Here is an 18,951-nt window from a genome sequence, read left to right on the forward strand (position 1 = left end):
AATATTACCCCACACACCATCTCCAGTCTGGGCCTGATAGAGGTCATAGCCTCTACGGAGGTCACATCGTCTCCTGCAGAGGTCATACCAGCAGCTGCCTCTGTATGTACATATGGACTCTGTAGGGGATGATATGACCTCTGTATATGGACTCTGTAGGGGATAATACAACCTCTGTAGGTACATATGGCTTCTATAGGGGCTAATGTGACCTCTATATGTACGTATAGACTCTGTAGGGGGTGATCCAACCTCTGTATGTACATATGGACTCTGTAGGAGACAATATTACCTCTGTATATACATATGGCCTCTGTATGGGCAGATATAAGCTCTGTACCTACATGTGGCCTCTGTAGGGACTCATGGCCTTTGTAGTGTCTAATGTGATCTCTGTATCTACATGTGACCTCTGTATGGGTAGATATGACCTCTGTTTCTACATGTGGCCTCTGTAGGGACTGATGGTTTTTGTAGCGGCTGATATGACCTCTGTATATACATCTGGCCTCTATGTGGGCAAATATGACCTCTGTATCTACGTGTGACCTCTGTAGGGACTGATGGCCTTTGTAGTGGCTGATATGACCTCTGTATGTACATATGACCTCTGTATATACATCTGGCCTCTGTATGGGCAGATATGACCTCTGTATCTACATGTGACCTCTGTAGGGACTGATGGCCTATGTAGTGGCGGATATGACCTCTGTATCTACATGTGACCTCTGTAGGGACTGATGGCCTATGTAGTGGCGGATATGACCTCTGTATCTACATGTGGCCTCTGTAGGGACTGATGGCCTATGTAGTGGCGGATATGACCTCTGTATCTACATGTGGCCTCTGTAGGGACTGCTGTGGCCAGGGATGATGATGACTCCCCATCTCTCTGGCCGCCTCACAGGAGGGTGGGATCTTGTGGAAGGTCTCAGTTTGCCACTTAAATTCTATGGGTTCTTGCCCACATGGCACACTACCTCCCCACAGCTGCAACATGTGAACTTACCTTAAAGGGGTACTCCAGTGAAAACCTTTTTTCTTTTAAATCAACTGGTGGCAGAAAGTTAAACATATTTGTAAATTAAAAATGTACAAAATACAGTCCGGCACTGCAACGGTGATCACTGCGGTAAACCACGAGGACACAGGTGGATACTGACACAAGCCAATCCAACTAGGTGCTCAGTCCATAAGTACAATGGTAAGAAACACAAAGAGGATGTGAAAAGTATAAGACGGCACTCACTGGGATTTTTCAGGCTTGCAAAAGCTTTTTATTGCATAAGCAAAAGGTGCATAGCAGTGCGGTGTGAAGGCAGGTAACCGGCCAGGACGCCGGGGAGCAAAAGCAGCGTGATGGTTACAGCTGTGTCGTGCTTCCGCACTTCCTCAGACCAGGTGCGGCAAGACCACCCCTGGTGCTGGGGACCCCCGATCCCCGGTGTCCCTGTTTGGTTCGGGGCCCCAGGAGCGGCGGCGGCGGCGGGACTGACCTGCGCGGCGTGGAGCAGCAGTAGGAGGTGAGTGACAGCCTCCTGCTGTTGCTTAGCAACAGCTCCCAGCATGCAAAAAGGGCATGCTGGGAGCTGTAGTTATGCAACAGCAGGCGGCAGACCACCACAACTTCCAGCATTCCCTTATGGGCATGCTGGGACTTATAGTTTTGCAACAGCTGGAGGCACATTTTTTCTATGGAAAAGTGTACCTTCAGCTTTTGTATAACTACAACTCCCAGCTTGCACAATCAGCTAAAGTGCATGCTGGGAGTTGTAGGGGTGCATCTGCTGGTTGCATAACTACAACTCCCAGCATGCCCGTTGGCTGTCGGGGACTGCTGAGAGTTGTAGTTTTGCAACAGCTGAAGGCACACTGAGTTAAGTAGCAAACCAGTGTGTCTCCAGCTGTTGCATAACTACAATCCCCAGCATCCCCAGCCAAAGTAGTATGCCTCCAGCTGTTGCATAACTACAAGACCCAGCATGCCCTTCCGCTGTCTGTACATGCTGAGGGTTGTAGCTTTTGCAACAGCTGAAGGCACACTGGTTGCAAAACACTGAGTTTGTTACCAAACTCGGTGTTTCACAACCAGTGTGCCTCCAGCTGTTGCAAAACTACAACTCCCAGCATGCACTGATAGACCGTACATGCTGGGAGTTGTAGTTTTGCAACAGCTGGATGTACCCCCCCCCCCCAATGTGAACGTACAGGGTACACTCACATGGGCGGAGGATTACAGTAAGTATCCAGCTGCAAGTTTGAGCTGCGGCAAATTTTCTGCCGCAGCTCAAACTGCCAGCGAGAAACTACTGTGAACCCCCGCCTGTGTGACTGTACCCTAAAAACACTACACTACACTAACACAAAATAAAATAAAAAGTGAAAAACACTACATATACACATACCCCTACACAGCCCCCCTCCCCAATAAAAATGAAAAACGTCTGGTACGACACTGTTTCCAAAACGGAGCCTCCAGCAGTTGCAAAACAACTACTCCCAGTATTGCCAGATAGCCACTGACTGTCTAGGCATGCTGGGAGTTTTACAACAGCTGGAGGCACCCTGTTTGGGAATCACTGGCGTAGAATACCCCTGTGTCCACCCCTATGCAAGTCCCTAATTTAGGCCTCAAATGCGCATGGCGCTCTCACTTTGGAGCCCTGTCGTATTTCAAGGCAACAGTTTAGGGCCACATATGGGGTATCGCCTTACTCGGGAGAAATTGTGTTACAAATTTTGGGGGGTATTTTCTGCTTTTACCCTTTTTAACAATGTAACATTTTTGGGAAAACAAGCATTTTAGGTTAAAAAAAATATTTTTTTTTTACATATACAAAAGTCGCGAAACACCTGTAGGGTATTGAGGTTCACATTACCCCTTGTTACGTTCCCCGAGAGGTCTAGTTTCCAAAATAGTATGCCATGTGTTTTTTTTTTTTTGCTGTTCTGGCACCATAGGGGCTTCCTAAATGTGGCATGCCCCCAGAGCAAAATTTGCTTTCAAAAAGCCAAATGTGACTCCTTCTCTTCTGAGACCTGTAGTGCGCCAGCAGAGCACTTTTCACCCCCAAATGGGGTGTTTTCTGAATCGGAAGAAATTGGGCTTCAAATTTTGGGGGGTATTTTCTGCTATTACCCTTTTTAAAAATGTAAAATTTTTGGGAAACCAAGGATTTTAGGTAAAAATATATATATTTTTTTTACATATGCAAAAGTCGTGAATTACCTGTGGGGTATTAAGGCTCACTTTACCCCTTGTTACGTTCCCTGAGGGGGTCTAGTTTCCAAAATGGTATGCCATGTGTTTTTTTTTTTTTTGCTGTCTTGGCACCATAGGGGCTTCCTAAAGGTGACATGCCCCCCAAAAATCATTTGTCGCTCCTTCCCTTCTGAGCCCTCTACTGCGCCCGCCGAACACTTTACATAGACATATGAGGTATGTGCTTACTCGAGAGAAATTGGGTTTCAAATACAAGTAAAAATTTTCTCCTTTTTACCCCTTGCAAAAATTCAAAAATTGGGTCTACAAGAACATGCGAGTGTAAAAAATGAAGATTTTGAATTGTCTCCTTCACTTTGCTGCTATTCCTGTGAAACATCTAAAGGGTTAATACACTTACTGAATGTCATTTTGAATACTTTGGGGGGGGTGTAGTTTTTATAATGGGGTCTTTTATGGGGTATTTCTAATATGAAGACCCTTCAAATCCACTTCAAAACTGAACTGGTCCCTGAAAAATAGTGAGTTTGAAAATTTTGTGAAAAATTTCAAAATTGCTGCTGAACTTTGAAGCCCTCTGATGTCTTCCAAAAGTAAAAACTCACAAATTTTATGATGCAAACATAAAGTAGACATATTGTATATGTGAACCCAAAACATATATATTTTGAATATCCATTTTCCTTACAAGCAGAGAGCTTCAAAGTTAGAAAAATGCTAAATTTTCATTTTTTTCATCAAATTTGGGGATTTTTCACCAAGAAAGGATGCAAGTTACCATAAAATTTTACCACTAAGTTAAAGTAGGATATGTCACGAAAAAACAATCTCGGAATCAGAATGATAGCTAAAAGCATTCCAGAGTTATTAATGTTTAAAGTGACAGTGGTCGGATTTGCAAAAAACGCTCGGGTCCTTAAGGAGTAAAATGGCCTGGTCCTTAAGGGGTTAAGGTGGTTTTACACACATTTTTGTATCTACGTTTGCGTTGCGAGTCCTGGTCTGGCCATCAGTGTGATGACCCACAGTGACACCTGTCAGTTCATGGTCATACACCCATGTGAAAATACCATCTCCATGTCTTTTTACCTTACAAACAGTCCCATGTAAATAACATCACTTTTGTCAGGCTCCCCAACATACAGTACCATTTAAATAACATCACTCCCCTCCATTCAACATGCAGTCAAACTAAATACCATAACATCCCTCCCACCAACAAACAGTCCCAAGTAAATATATTACTATCCCTCCCTTCAAACTTTTCTAACATACAAGGCTTGTATGTTAGAAAAGGCTGAAGGGAGGAGTAGTAATATATTTACATGGGAGCGTTTGTTGGGGGTACGGATGTAAAAACATTAATCCCCTCCCTCCAACATGCAGTCCCATGTAAATAACATCACAACCCTCCCTTCAGGCTCCTACCACACGCCCTATAGTTACAGCCTTGCAGGCTACCTAAAAGTGAAGATCATATGCAGGAACATCTATCAATAAAGATTAAAGGGGTACTCCGGTGGAAAACATATATTTTTAATTTTTTTTATAAATTGGGGCCAGAAAGTTAAACAGATTTGTAAATGACTTCTATAAAAAAAATCTTTACCCTTCCAGTACTTATTAGCTGCTATATACTACAGAGGAAATTCTTTTCTTTTGGAATTTCTTTTTTGTCTTGTCTGCAGTGCTCTCTGCTGACACCTCTGTCCATGTCAGGAACTGTCCAGAGCAGGAGAAAATCCCCATAGCAAACCTATGCTGCTCTGAACAGTTCCTGACATGGACAAAGGTGTCAGCAGAGAGCACTGTGGACAATACAAAAAAGAAATTCAAAAAGAAAAGAATTTCCTCTGTAACATACAGCTGCTAATAAGTACTGAAAGGATTAAGATTTTAAAATAGAAGTAATTTATAAATCTGTTTAACTTTTTGGCACCAGGTGATTTAAAAAAAACAAAGTTTTCCACCGGAGTACCCCTTTAAATGTATGTCAACAATGAAGTTGTAAAAGTGCAGTACATTTATGAGGAGTTCCCCGGCGGGGTCTCCAGGGTTCTGTGGACAGCTTCCCAATATAGGCAGGAGTCATTACAAAAGTATGTTAAGGCTATATTAGGGTTTCCACCAGTCTAGGCCACATAGTTTTGCCTTCTGCAGCAGGAGGTCTCTTTTTTTGGGAAGCATCTGTTCCTACAAATCATCAATCTAGGGTGGGGATGACCTGCTTTATTGGTATCTGAAAAACAACATACTAAAAAAAAAAGTTAAATAATCTACAAAACAAATTATTTTAAAATGATTTAAAAAACTTAAATAAAAATACAATAAAATAATATAAAAAATAATACAAAACAATTGAATAAAAATCTACATAAATATATTTGTGTTAGGCTTACAGAGTGGATCTTGTCCCTTGGTGGTTTTGGTTTTCTCGGGGTTGTAAAATATGGGAAATTTACTGAGATTTAGGCATGGGCTACACAGCCGGATGGCATCTAAATTGTGCAACCAAAGTTGTTTACAAGTCGTTACAAATGCAGTTTACAGCGTTGAGGTCAATACTGGAAAAGATGCCTGCGACTTGCGACCTATGACCAAAAGTCTATCAAATATGAATTTTGGGCAACATTTGTGTGGTTGTGGCTTTATGTTACATGTGACTATTTTAACAATTTTTTTATTAGTATTTTCCAAACTGCGATTGTCGTGTTACATAACCAAAATCGCCATGTAGTCTTCGTCTTATTACTGTTGTGCAGTAAAGTAGATTAACTGACCTGTTGCAGCCACTAGGTGGCAGCATTTTACCAAGACATTTTTCAGATACCTTGTAGATATTTATACTCGCTATGTACGGTACATGGGAAGAGATGAAAGGTGAAATAATGTAGCCTTCGTCTTATAACTGTTGTGCAGTAAAGTAGACTAACTGACCTGTTGCAGCCACTAGGTGGCAGCATTTTACCGAGAATTTTTTTTTCAGAGACCTTGTAGATATTTATACTGTATTTACAGTATATCTCTTTGTACTCGCTATGTACAGTACATGGGAAGAGATGAAAGATGAAATAAATCAGAAAGAAGATAAGCTGTCTACAACAATGACCTAAGTCCACACCGAGAGAAGCAGAGATACAATTTCTGATACTTTATTCAATTATTTTAATTAAAAATGTCATTTAGTTTATTAATAATAATAATAATAATAATAATAATAATAATAATGATGTCTCCCCAGAATATACAAGCCAAGAAAAAAATGGAGTTAGGGATGAGTTAATGCAATTTATGAAATATTGACCGTCTATACCAGTGTTTCCTAACCAGGGTGCCTCCAGCTGTTGCAACACTACACCTCCCAGCATTCCCGGACAGCCGAAGGCTGTCCGGGCATGCTGCGAGGTGTAGTTTTGCAACAGCTGGAGGCACCCTGGTTGGGAAACACTGGTCTATACATCCAGAAGGGTCAACAAGATCTTAGATGTGGCTGCAGGGTACACTGCCTGCTTGTATAAACATATCCTTAGAATGGCTGCAGGGGATGGGAATGCTTTACTGAGCAAAACAGTGACTGGCGGCCATGTTTCCCAGGCAATCCTGCTGCTGACTTATGAGTAGTCCTTTCTGAATGGCTGCACCAGCTAATAACTATGTCCGCCCGATTCCTCCTATGCCAGTACATTGCTTGGTTGTATGTCATTTTACACTGATGCACGCTATCTTACAAGACACGCCAGTCCAGCGACTAGAAAAAGCACAAACATCTCGCATTAACTGCATGATGTAGTAAAAAGGCATCTTTAGTTAGAACGTAACCGGATCTGAGAACCTTCCATCCTCCCATGCGACCATGACATGTAAAAAAATCACGACTGATGTATATAAAGAGTTCTCAATGAGACAAGCATCAAGGAATCGGATCTGAATAGCTAAGTGCACCTTGTCCTTAGATAATTTTTTTTGTGCAGCAATGGTTCACTCGATGGATTTCCGTTTCATTAAGTCTTCATTTATGCAACCTGAGAATGACATCCATGACCCCTGAAGCTTTCCAGATCATGTTCCCAGGAGCTAGATGACTAGTTGATGCTGCCGGTAGAAGAACAAACAGAGACGCACATACTGATGGTAGAATTTTCTGCTTCGGTCTCTGCTTCCCCCTCAACCGGTGCCTCTGCCTCGTCTGTGGACCCCAGACGAGCTCCCAGTCCTGGAGTCTTTTTTAGCCTTAAAAAAAATAGACAAAAAATAATTATAATTTACAATTGGAAGCATTAATAAAACACAATAATGAAAAGGCAGGCAGAAGAAGATAAGGCGGAGAAGAGTAAAGATTTTGGATTATGGAAAACCTTCAATGACTCGTAAAGAGGTGATCGGCTCTTTAACTCTACAACTTATGGACATTGGCTTAAAGGGGTCCTTTGGGACTTAAACATTTTTTTTTTAAATCAACTGGTGCCAGAAAGTTAAACAGATTTGTAAATTACCTCTATTTAAAAAAAATTTACCCTTCCAGGACTTTTTAGCAGCTGTATGCTACAGAGGAAATTCTTTTCTTTTTGAATTTCTTTTTGTCTTGTCCACAGTGCTGTCTGCTGACACATGATGCCCGTATCAGGAACTGTCCAGAGTAGGAGAAAATCCCTATTGCTAACCTATGCTGCTCTGGACAGTTCCTGACACGGACAGAAGTGTCAGCAGAGAGCATTTCCTGTGGAACACAGCAGCTGTTGGGTGTGTCTCACTTCTAGAGTTGTCCAGAGAGAGAGGAGAGAAGCAGTTTTTTCAGCAACCTTTTCCCCAGGAGGGTGGCAGACTCCTGGGAAGAGCCTCCTGCTATGGACCCACGGCATTCCACCTTCCGTACTAGGCCGGCGGGGGGTGGGAGTGAGAGAGTTACGGCTGATTCCCAGGACGGGGTCAGAAGATCCAGCAGGCTCCGCAGTAATGTGAAGCCCACTCCCCCGTCCATCGCTGGAAACCGCAAGGCATACTGTAGGAAGATAACTGTTGTGTCTTCAGGGACTGTTTCTAATGTTACGGAACCCCAGCAATGGGGGGTGAAGGGACCCAGGGAGTCGCTTGCCACCTTTGGATCCCGCATGCAGGCAAAGCTGGTGGAATATGAGCAGCTGAGAAAGAAGCTGAAAGTGTTAATGGAGGATCTGAAGTTTGCCCGCTACCAGACAGATAACTCCGCCAAGGCTATGAGGGCTAAGTTTGCTGCTAGAGTGTGCGAGCTGAAGGCAGAGGAGCAGGAGGTGGTGAGAGCCCGAATGCAGATCATAGAGGGAGCGGGCATGTTTAAAGAAAAATTAAAACACAAGGAACGCTATAAAATCATGTGGACCCCTGTGAAGGAGGAAGAGAATAGCCAGGGGGAGGAAGAACACCTGTGTGATACAGAGGAGAAGATGGAGGAAGGTGGTGAGGGAGATGGCGGCAGTGAGGGTGATGAGAGTGAGGGGGATGTGTGTGATACCCCGTGTACCCCTAAGACCTCTGTCCCCCCAAGTGCAGAATATATTAACCCTGCCCAAGTCACCTTACCAACCACCTCAGAGTAAAGTGACAGTAGTGATGGCGGTGACAGCGGCCCAGTCGGTGGGGGGCTCCTGCGGGCCATAGTGATGCAGGAGTCACCCACCCGTCTGGAAAATTTCAGTTTTGGCCAGGACCTGGGCCCTGAGGAGAGCCAGAAGAAGATAAAGAACAGGAAGAAGAAAAAGGCTGAGGAGCAAGTCATGTTTGTTTTCTCCCCTATCCAGCAGTCTGGGCCACCTGAAAAGTTGGTTTCGACTGCTGGGCCTCCCATCCTGCCAGATCCCGTTTCTGCTGTGGAACGGGACCAGCACGGGGGGTACAGTGCTGCATTCAACATGGCCGTGGGTGCTACAGTCACGCATCCTGCTGGTAGGGAAGAGCAGGATGGGTTAACGGTGGGTGTCCCTGGCATTGCTATCAGCTCTGCGGGGCACTCCCGTGAGAGGGGGGAGTGTTCGGGCACCGGAACCTGCTGCTGAGCCCATGCAGTCAGGCGCAGTGTGTGGCGTGGACGCTGTAGGGATGGGGGTCCCTGCAAGTCAGTGGCAGGTGGAGGGGCAGAGGTGACCTTGGAGGGGCAGCCTCGGCCTCGGGATGTGACGTCTACGGTGACATCCCGTATGGAGGAGGAATCAGCATCGCTGACAGAGATCCAGCTAAAGCACGTCCTGGCCAGCCCAGAGGTAGTGGGTGAAGCAGCGGCTGATCCCAAAAACACTGCTAATAAAAACAAAAACAATGTCATTACAAGGTGTGTGAATGATGGGAGTAGTAGTGCTGTGGATGAGAGGGCTGTATGTGGGAGTGATGGTGGAGTGAATGGGAGGAGTGGTAATGGAGTGAATAGGAGGAGTGGTAGTGGTGCAGATGGGAGGAGTGGTAGTGGAGTGAATGGGCGGGGTGGCAGTGGTGCAGATGGGAGGAGTGGTAGTGGAGTGAGTGGGAGTGGTGGTGGTGGATTGAATGGGAGGAGTGGCGGTGGATTGAATGGGAGGAGTGGCGGTGGTGCAGATGGGAGGAGTGGTAGTGGAGTGAATGGGCAGGGTGGTAGTGGAATGAGTGGGAGTGGTGCAGATGGGAGGAGTGATAGTGGAGTGAATGAGAGGAGTAGTAGTGGTGTGGATAATAGTGACGTTTGTGGCAGTGCAGGTGGTTTAGGTGGGGCCGTAGGGACAGGGTCTGGTCCGGCTGCCCCCTCGGTCTCCAGGAGTTATGCCAGCGTGGCGGCTGGGGATTCAGTGGGATCTTTACCTCCTAGATCTGGTGACGGTCAGTTGCAACAGCGCCTCCTGGAGGCACTAAAGAGAGGAGAAAGGACGCTGCAGGTAGAGGGAAAGGAGATGGACCTATCTTTCTGGGTGGAGAGACATGGTCTGGGAGCATTCCGACAGAGAAATGGGGAGACCGTATGGTCCCTCCAGACACCCGGGCAGGAGGTAGGTCGCAGGAATGTGGCCCGTCTGGTCTGGAAAGGCGAAGATGCGTGCCCCCAAAGGGGCAAGGTGGTGGAGCTTCTCTTCCAGATGAGTTTCAGGGCTAGGGACATCTTTGCCCTGATCCACCCTTCAGACGTCAGCTTTGTTAGGCCGGAGGGACTAGATCTCTTCTGGTCTAATTATGAGCTGGTGAAAAACGAGCCCGGATGGCGAGATTTCGCTGTAAAAGCGATATCTCGCCAGAGTATGGTAAAGAAAGTGACCGTTTTGACCCGTAATGAGTCACTTTCTTGTTATGACATTATGACCTGGCTGGGCAGGTACGGGGAGGTGACGGAGTTCCCCCGGAAGAACTTTGAGCACAATATATGGTCTGGGGCCTGGACGTTTTCCGTCCGTCTCAGGCGTTCAGGGAACACGGTAACCCACATTCCTTCGGCCGCCTTCCTGGGATGCGACAGGATTAAGATCTTCTACCAGGGGCAGCTGAAGCTGTGTCAAACCACAAACCACTTTAGTCAAACCCAAACCACTTTAGTGCCAACAAGATATGCGCCCTCTGATGTGAGGTGGGTCACCTGGCAGCCACCTGTGGGCAGATTCGGTGTAACTTGTGTGGTGACTTAGGTCACCCGTTCAGCCGGTGTCCGCGCTCGTTCTCTAACGCTGTGACCGCCCCGTCTGGGGAAAGCCTAACGGTTGCCCCAGCGGGGGAGGGGACCAGTGGAGGAGAGGGGGCACCAAAGTCAGTGAAGGAAAAACATAAGACCCCCTCTATGCGGAGGCGAGAGGAGAAGCGCAGGTTGGAGAGGGCCCTTGAGAATGCCCAGGTGCCAGGGGTAGCTCGGGGTCCCACTCCAGACACTGGCTCAGAAAGAGGTTAGAATAACTCTGAGGCTTTGGGTGATGCCAAACTGGATGAGGAGATAGGGAGACTGCGTAGGGAAGAAGGTCAAGATGCTCCTTCCTCCAGTCATACCTCTGAATCCGAAACTGTGGATGAGGAGGAGGAGGAGGGGCAGACAGTAAATAGTGTCCAGGAAAAGAAGAGGAGGAAGATGTGTAAGAGTAAGGTGGCACCGTCCTCCTCTTCAGTTGTAGCCTCAGGCCATAGAAGGAACAACTCAGTCTCTGACCCTCTGATCGTCCTTTCGAATTGATATGAGGCCCTCGGGGATACTATCTCCCCTCCTTCTCTCGAGGGTCAGGAAGAGGTGTGGCCTCCAGGAGGTGCCGAGCCTCCTTCCTCTGGGGTAGTTTCCTCAGGGGGAGAGGTAACACCAGGTGCCGGAGGTAAAGATCCTGGGATGGATATGTCCCAGAGTTTAAAAAGAAGTAAAGGGTCTTCCTCTGATTCAGATGGGGGTGGAGGGAAGGAGAGGAAAAAGGTTTAAGGGGTGAGGCCATCTAACTCAATCACCCAGGATGGCGGCACTCACCCCGCTGACACTGGCATCTATTAACTGTGCCAGCATAAAGTCGGATACGGCTAGATTTGTAGCCTTTGATTTTCTCGGCCGCGTTGAAGCTGACATTTTCTTTTTACAAGAGACCAGGTTGCCAGATCTTGCCTCTCTGGTAAAAGCCAGGAGAGAGTGGAGGCGCGGTTCCTCCCACTGGTCTCTTGCGGCTGAGCCGTATAGTGGGGTGGCAGTCCTTTTTTCCCGCTCCTGTTGAATGCAGACGGGTTATTGAGTTATAAATGGGGAGGTGCCTGATCATTGATGTCTTCATGAAGGGACAAGAGCTCCAGCTCATTAACATCTACGCCCCGCAAACTAAGCAGGGCCATAAAGATCTCTTTATGAGGATTAAGCCCTTTCTTTTTACGAGTCGGCATGTGATCTTTGGAGGGGACTTCAATAATGTCACGAGGTCCCAGGATAGGAGAGGCTCCAATGGTCCGCTGACTTGCGATAGTGTGGCACTGATTAGCATAACTAGAGAAGCTCGCCTAGAGGATGCCCACATCTGGAGCCCCTTGGGCCACGCGGGTTTCACCTATCATCAAGGTAGCCGCAGGTCTAGAATAGATAGGTTTTATTTAAAGGAGGAAGCCTTCTCTTCCGCAGTGTCCGTGGTTGAGGTGGAGTTCTCTGATCACTGTATGATTTTGTTTTCCCTGAATGTTTCAGAGACCCCCCGGATGGGTGAAGATTATTGGAAGCTAAATTCGGCCCTCCTCGTGGAAGCGGAGGTAAGACAGTCCTTTGAGAATTTTCTTCAGAGTCAGGTACCTTTACTGGATCTTTGTAGCAATAAGCTGGAGTGGTGTGAGATATTCAAGAAGCGGGTTGCAGGGTTCTTCCGCCAGCTCTCGAGCCTTAGGTCCCTGAACAGGTATCGCCTGTATCAGGGTCTGAGGAGGAAACTCAAGCTTCTTGTCTCGACTGGAGGTAGCCGAGAGGATATCTCCAGAGTGAAATCGTTGCTGATGAGGTGCAAGTACGATAGGCACGCATCTTTGGTTTTTGAGAGGGATTTCGGGAAGTACCACTCGCCCGACCCTTACAGAAACTGTAAGATGTCAGTGAGTAGTAAAGTCATTTCAGGACTGATTGATAGTACAGGATCTTTGAATCGGTCCAGATCGGGGATCTTGGAGGTCGTCAGATCCTTCTACTCGCACCTCTTGGGAAGGAAGGATCTAGATCGAGACAGGATGTCTGTTTTCCTGGCTGAAACTATTCCTGAGCCAGGGGTAGACCCCTCTCTTGATGTTTTGGCAGAAGAAATCAGGGAAGAGGAAGTGAGATTGGCGATCGAGGGGCTTGCCCCTAAGAAGTCGCCAGGTCTGGATGGCTTAACATCCGAGTGGTACAGGACCTTTAAGGAGTCTTTAGCTCCCCTCTTGACTGAGGTATTCAATGAGTGTCTCTCCTTGGGCACTCTGCCGAAGTCAATGAGGAGGTCAGCCCTGAATCTTCTCTCAAAGGGGAAAGATCCCAGCCGTATTGAGAATTGGAGGCCCATAGCTCTTCTCAATACGGACAGGAAGCTTCTGGCCAAGATACTGTTTAATCGGCTCCTTTTGGGGGCTCAGCACTGCTCTGTTCCAGGCTGAAGCACCTTAATAGCTGTCCTCAGTGTCAGGGGGGTAGTGGAGCGGAGTAGTGCGGGTTTCTGGAAGGGGTACATGCTGTCCTTGGATCAGGCCAAAGCATTTGATCGGGTGAACCACGAGTACCTCTAGTCCGTCCTCCTGAGATATGGCTTACCAAGTACTTTTGTTAATTGGCTTAAAATCTTGTATGCAGGGGCAGAGAGTTTCCCTCTGGTGAACGGGTGGTCTGGCCGCTCTTTTGAGGTGGGGTCTGGAGTCCGTCAGGGTTGTCCTTTGAGCCCGCTTTTATACGTGTTTGCGATCAATCCCTTCGTCCAGAGGGTAGATTGTGGGCCATTGGCTGGAGTCGGGATGAGTCTGGCGGAGCCCAGAGAGTGGTGGCGTGCGCTGATGATGTCACCATTTTCGTGTCCTCGAGAGAGGAGGTCGATGTGGTGATGTCGGAAGTGTACCGCTACTTGAGAGTCTCTGGCTGGGAGGGGGAGATCCCACGTTTGATCTCCCGGACACCCTTCCTTGGTCCCAAGAGTCAGCAAAAGTTTTGGGCATCACTTTCGGCCAGGATGATTGTTTTTGGTGGGATAATTTTGGTGGGATGGTAAGCTCCGGGATGCCACTCTGAGAGTGGACCAGTGGAAGGGTTGGTCTATGATCAAATCGTACCTGCTCCCCTTGTTTATCTATCTGGGCAGCATGTGTATCTTGCCAGAAGCTTACTACACTAGGATCTACAGCCTGTTTTTCCAACTGTTATGGGGGAACAGGATGAACCTAGTCAAGAGGGAGGTTACGTACCGCACGAGGAGACTAGGGGGTTTATCTATGGTAAACCCTGTGGTGTTCTTAACAAACACCTTCTTGAAAGCTAACATCTCAAACCTCTGGTCAGAGAGGGCTCCTCCGTGGGTAATCTCCTGCAGGGAATGGTTTCGGCCTTTCTTCCAGGAATGGGAGACAGGAGGGTGAGTGAAGGACCTCCGTACGCCACACGGATATCTTCCGGCTTATGCTACCCCAACTCTGAAGGCGATACGTCGGTGGGGTGTGGGAGTGTGGGAGATCAGGACCCAGTCAAGGCAGTTCCTTGACAAACGGGTTCTGTTGACCCACTTCCAGAAGCATCTGGCGCTCAGGGACTGCCCAGGTCGGGATCTAAGGGTGGGGTTGTACCTTTTAAACATGAAAAGGATCCCCCAGAAGTTTTGGGACTTGGTCTGGCGCTGCTTTCAGGGGAAGCTATATGTAAAGGACAATTTGAAGTGCAGGAGCTCTGATGACCGGGGATGTCCCCGGGAAGAGTGCAGGGACACGCTGGAAAGCATGGACCCCTTCCTGCTTCATTGTCCTTTTAATATAGGGGTCTACAACCGGGTAGGCGCTTCCATTGGCTGGAGTCAACTTGCTGGCCTTACCTATCCAGAGTGGGCTTATGGGGCATTCAGGACACTGGGTGGCCGAGATCGGGGCACTTTATTTGTAGTCAGCTTAGTAGTTAGGTACTACACGTGGAACGCACGGTGTCTAGTATCTATACAGCGGAAAGTCCTCTCAGAGGTGGAGGTCTGTAGGAACATCACCGGTGACCTCGGAAAGATCAGGTCTTTGGAGTATAGGAGGTCTTGGTACCAGCAGGGCTTCTCTCCTGTGGAGAGGTTTTTCATTTGATGTGCCCTAGGTACTAGACCTCTTGGGTAGAGTACCCCTTTTTCTGGTTAGGGATAGCAATGTAGGGACAGAGAGAGGGTGAGTGCAGGGTCAGTTTGTTCAAGGGATAACAGTAGGGTGAGTCGTAGGGAAAAGTTAGTGGAGAGAGTTTAAAAAGTAACATCCGGATTGCCATCCTTCTTCCTGGTGGTGGGCTATGCATGTACACCCTAGTCTTTTTGTTTTGTTTTTAGAATATGCATTGCGTAAAGGGCTTACAGGCAACCGAACTTAGGCGTAAGGTGGGTTGTATTGTTTTGTATATGTTATGTTATGAAGTTGTATTTGTATAGTTGGTTTGGGTATAGATTAGATTGGGTGGGGAATTGGTGGGTTGGAGGATGTTTGGAGGGGCTGGCATGGGTCAGTTGTGGACTGGACTGGATATCCATGGACTATGGAATCTGACCCATGTCAAGGTGGGTGGTTGTGTGGGTGATGGGTTAGTCTAGTGTAGGATGTCATCTTGTAGGTGTATAATTTGGTTTGTTGGTGTATATAGTTTATGTATGTATTTGCATTTAGGTTATGTATTTGTGTTTTTATATTCGTATTGTATATATTATTATATAGTATGGATTGGTTATTTTATATGAGGGGATGGGGATAGGCAGTCGGATCAGATTTAGTTAGCATTTTTATATTACTTTAATTTAATATTGGTTATATTATGGTAGTGTAGATAAAAAAAAGGTGTGTATATGTATGTATATAAATATATACATATATATATATATATATATATATATATATATATATGTGTGTGTGTGTGTGTATATATATATATATATGTATATATGTGTGTGGGGAAAACAAATTAAATTTAGTAAAAAAAAAAAAAAAAAATATATAAAAAAAAAAAAAAAAAGGGGGTGGGGGGGGGGGGATTTGGTGTGTGTTAGTTGTGAATGTAATGTGCGGTTGAGTTTTTACCAAGTCTGGTTGTTTTTAGTTAAAGCTAAGCAAAGCTATTTTTATGTTTATGTAAAGAATGCGTGGGTATGTGTGTGTGTGTGTGTGTGTGATAGTATTTTTGACAATTTATATGTAGGTATAAGGTTATGTGTTTTGTTAGTTTAGTTAAGTTGGGCTGGCCAGTTAGGCAGGTTTTGTTGTGTTGTGTTTTGTCATTGCTAGTTAAGCTTGTTTTTCTGTTTTGTTAAGTTTTATATATTTATAATAAAAAGAGCGTCAGCAGAGAGCACTGTGGACGAGACAAAATCGAAATTAAAAAATAAAATAATTTCCTCGGCAGCATACAGCTGCTAAAAAGTACTGGAAGGGTAAAGATTTTTTAAGAGAAGTTAATTTACAAATCTGTTTAACTTTCTGACACCAGTTGATTTAAAAAAAAAAAAAAAAACATTTCCCCTTTAACCCCTAAAGGACGCAGGACGTAAATGTACATTCTGGTGCGGTGGTACTTAACGCACCAGGACGTACATTTACGTCCTGTGCATAACCACGGGCATCGGAGTGATGCCCGTGTCATGCGCAGCTGATCCCAGCTGCTGATTGCGATCTCGCGAGCGTCCGCCATTCGCCCCTCAGATGCCGGGATCAATACAGATCCCGGCATCTGCAGCAATACACGATTTTAATGAATGATCGAATCGCCCGCAGCGCTGCTGCGGGGATCCGATCATTCAGAACGCCGCATGGAGGTCCCCTCACTTGCCTCTGTCCAGTTCCCGGCGTCTTCTGCTCTGGTCTGAGATCGAGCAGACCAGAGCAGAAGATGACCGATAACACTGATCTGTTCTATATCCTATACATAGAACAGAACAGTATTAGCAATCATGGTATTGCTATGAATAGTCCCCTATGGGGACTATTCAAGTGTAAAAAAAATGTAAAAGTAAAAAAAAAATCCCCTCCCCCAATAAAAAAGTAAAACGTCCGTTTTTTCCTATTTTACCCCCAAAAAGCATAACAAATTTATTTAATAGACATATTTGGTATCGCCGCGTGCGAAAATGTCCGAATTATTAAAATAAAATGTTAATGATCCCGTACGGTGAACGGCATGAACGTAAAAAAAAAAAAGTCAAAAATTGCTACTTTTTTAATACATTTTATTTAAAAAAAAATTATAAAAAATGTATTAAACGTTTTTTATATGCAAATGTGGTATCAAAAAAAAGTACAGATCATGGCGCAAAAAATGAGCCCTCATACCGCCGCTTATATGGAAAAATAAAAAAGTTATAGGTCATCAAAATAAAGGGATTATAAGCGTACTTTTTTTTAAAGCACAACAATAATATAAAAGTATGTAATAATGGGTATCATTTTAATTGTATTGACCCTCAGAATAAAGAACACACGACATTTTAACCATAAATTGTACGGCGTGAAAACGAAACCTTCCAAAATTAGCAAAATTGCATTTTTCTTTTTAATTTCCCCACAAAAATTGTGTTTTTTGGTTGCTTCATACATTTTATGATATAATGAGTGATGTCATTACAAAGGACAACTGGTCATGCAAAAAAAAAGCCCTCATACTAGTCTGGCGATGAAAATATAAAAGAGTTATGATTTTTAGAAGGCGAGGAGGAAAAAACAAAAATGTAAAAATTAAATTGTCTGAGTCCTTAAGGCCAAAATGGTCTGAGTCCTTAAGGGGTTAAATAGGGTTTAAATGGGGTTTTAAATCTGTGGCCAACACCCAAAAAATGGAATTGCATTATCATTAAATAGTTTAGGGTCCCCCAATTTTTAACAGTTTCTTGATACACGCTGCCGTTCCCGAGAAATTAGGGTCAATAGCCAGGTAGTCAGGTGGGCGTTAACTTCATTATACAGGATTATACAGTCAAGGGGTGGGAATGTTTTACATTAAGGGACGGGTATGCATTATACACACCCCTTAATTTTATAATCCCATCCATCACTTGATGGTCACTCCTATTATTAAAATTTTGTTCACGCCTATCTGACTGAATTGTCAGACAAATTATAAACCCTCATATCTCAGCAACAGAAGGGCATATCAAGAAACTGTAAAGAGGTGCATGAACAGGGCACAATAAGCTATTAGATTGTTGGCCAGGGGTCCTCTTTAATATTGATGGCCTATCCTCAGAACAAACCATCAATATCAGATTGCTGGGACTCTTGCTTGAATGGGATGAGATGCAATACCAGATACAACCACTACTACACGTATGGAGCTGTGACTAGTAATGAAGAGGCCACAGTGATCACATGATCAGCTGATCAGAAAGCCAGACTGTCACCAATCTGATATTGAAACAATATTACAGTCTCAAAAATCTCCTATCCTTATGTATGTCAAGGGTCCTTTTGAAGATATCAAAGTCTCCAGGTGGAAGGTAGAAATAATAAATAAGTTGGCTTCTACAGTGTCCATTTTAGGACATCGTCAGACATAACTCCGTCCTCCATTAGGTGAAACGGCGTCCCGCCTCCTCCCTCGGGCCAATCTCCGTCAGCCGCAACTCACTCCTGCCTCTATGTCATCCTAAAGTCTCTCATTCGAAACTCCGTCATCCCTCAGATGAAAAACTTTCCTGCCGGGTAGCAGAGCCGAGTCAGTGTCGGCTCTCTGCTATATGGGTTCTGCTGTTCACGCTATTCAATGTCGGCTCTGCTATACCGACTCTAGCCCATGTAGTGTCTGTAGTACACGTGCAAGTTTCACAGTTTCGACTCTACTATACAATGCTGTGCTGCGTCGGCTCTGCTATGCGGCAGGAAGTTGCGTCTGAGGGAGAATCGTCTGAGGCATGATGGGGTTTTGGACGACGGAGTTTCGCATGAGGGAGGATGGAGTTGTGGCTGAAGGAGGATGGCGATTGGTGTGAGGAAGGAGGCGGGACACCGTTTCACAGGACGGAGGATGGAGTTACGACTGACGGCAATTGGTCTGAGGGAGGAGGCGGGACGCCATTTCACCTGACGGAGGACGGAGTTGCGGTTGACGACTGACGGCAATTGGTCCGAGGGAG

At 45.6% G+C, this 18,951-nt stretch overlaps 1 protein-coding gene across 1 annotated transcript in view; it reads right to left on the bottom strand.

Moving 5' to 3' along the window:
* Positions 1–6,367: 6,367 nt before the first annotated feature.
* Positions 6,368–18,951, bottom strand: part of STK32C (serine/threonine kinase 32C) — a 377,838-nt gene continuing 365,254 nt past the window's right edge. The window contains exon 12 of the mRNA XM_056529023.1: positions 6,368–7,453. Coding sequence (XP_056384998.1) covers positions 7,306–7,453 — 148 coding nt within the window. The 3' untranslated portion in view covers positions 6,368–7,305. The remainder of the gene's footprint in view (positions 7,454–18,951) is intronic.

Source organism: Hyla sarda, chromosome 7, assembly GCF_029499605.1.
Source record: "Hyla sarda isolate aHylSar1 chromosome 7, aHylSar1.hap1, whole genome shotgun sequence".
In the NCBI taxonomy this organism is placed as follows: domain Eukaryota; kingdom Metazoa; phylum Chordata; class Amphibia; order Anura; family Hylidae; genus Hyla; species Hyla sarda.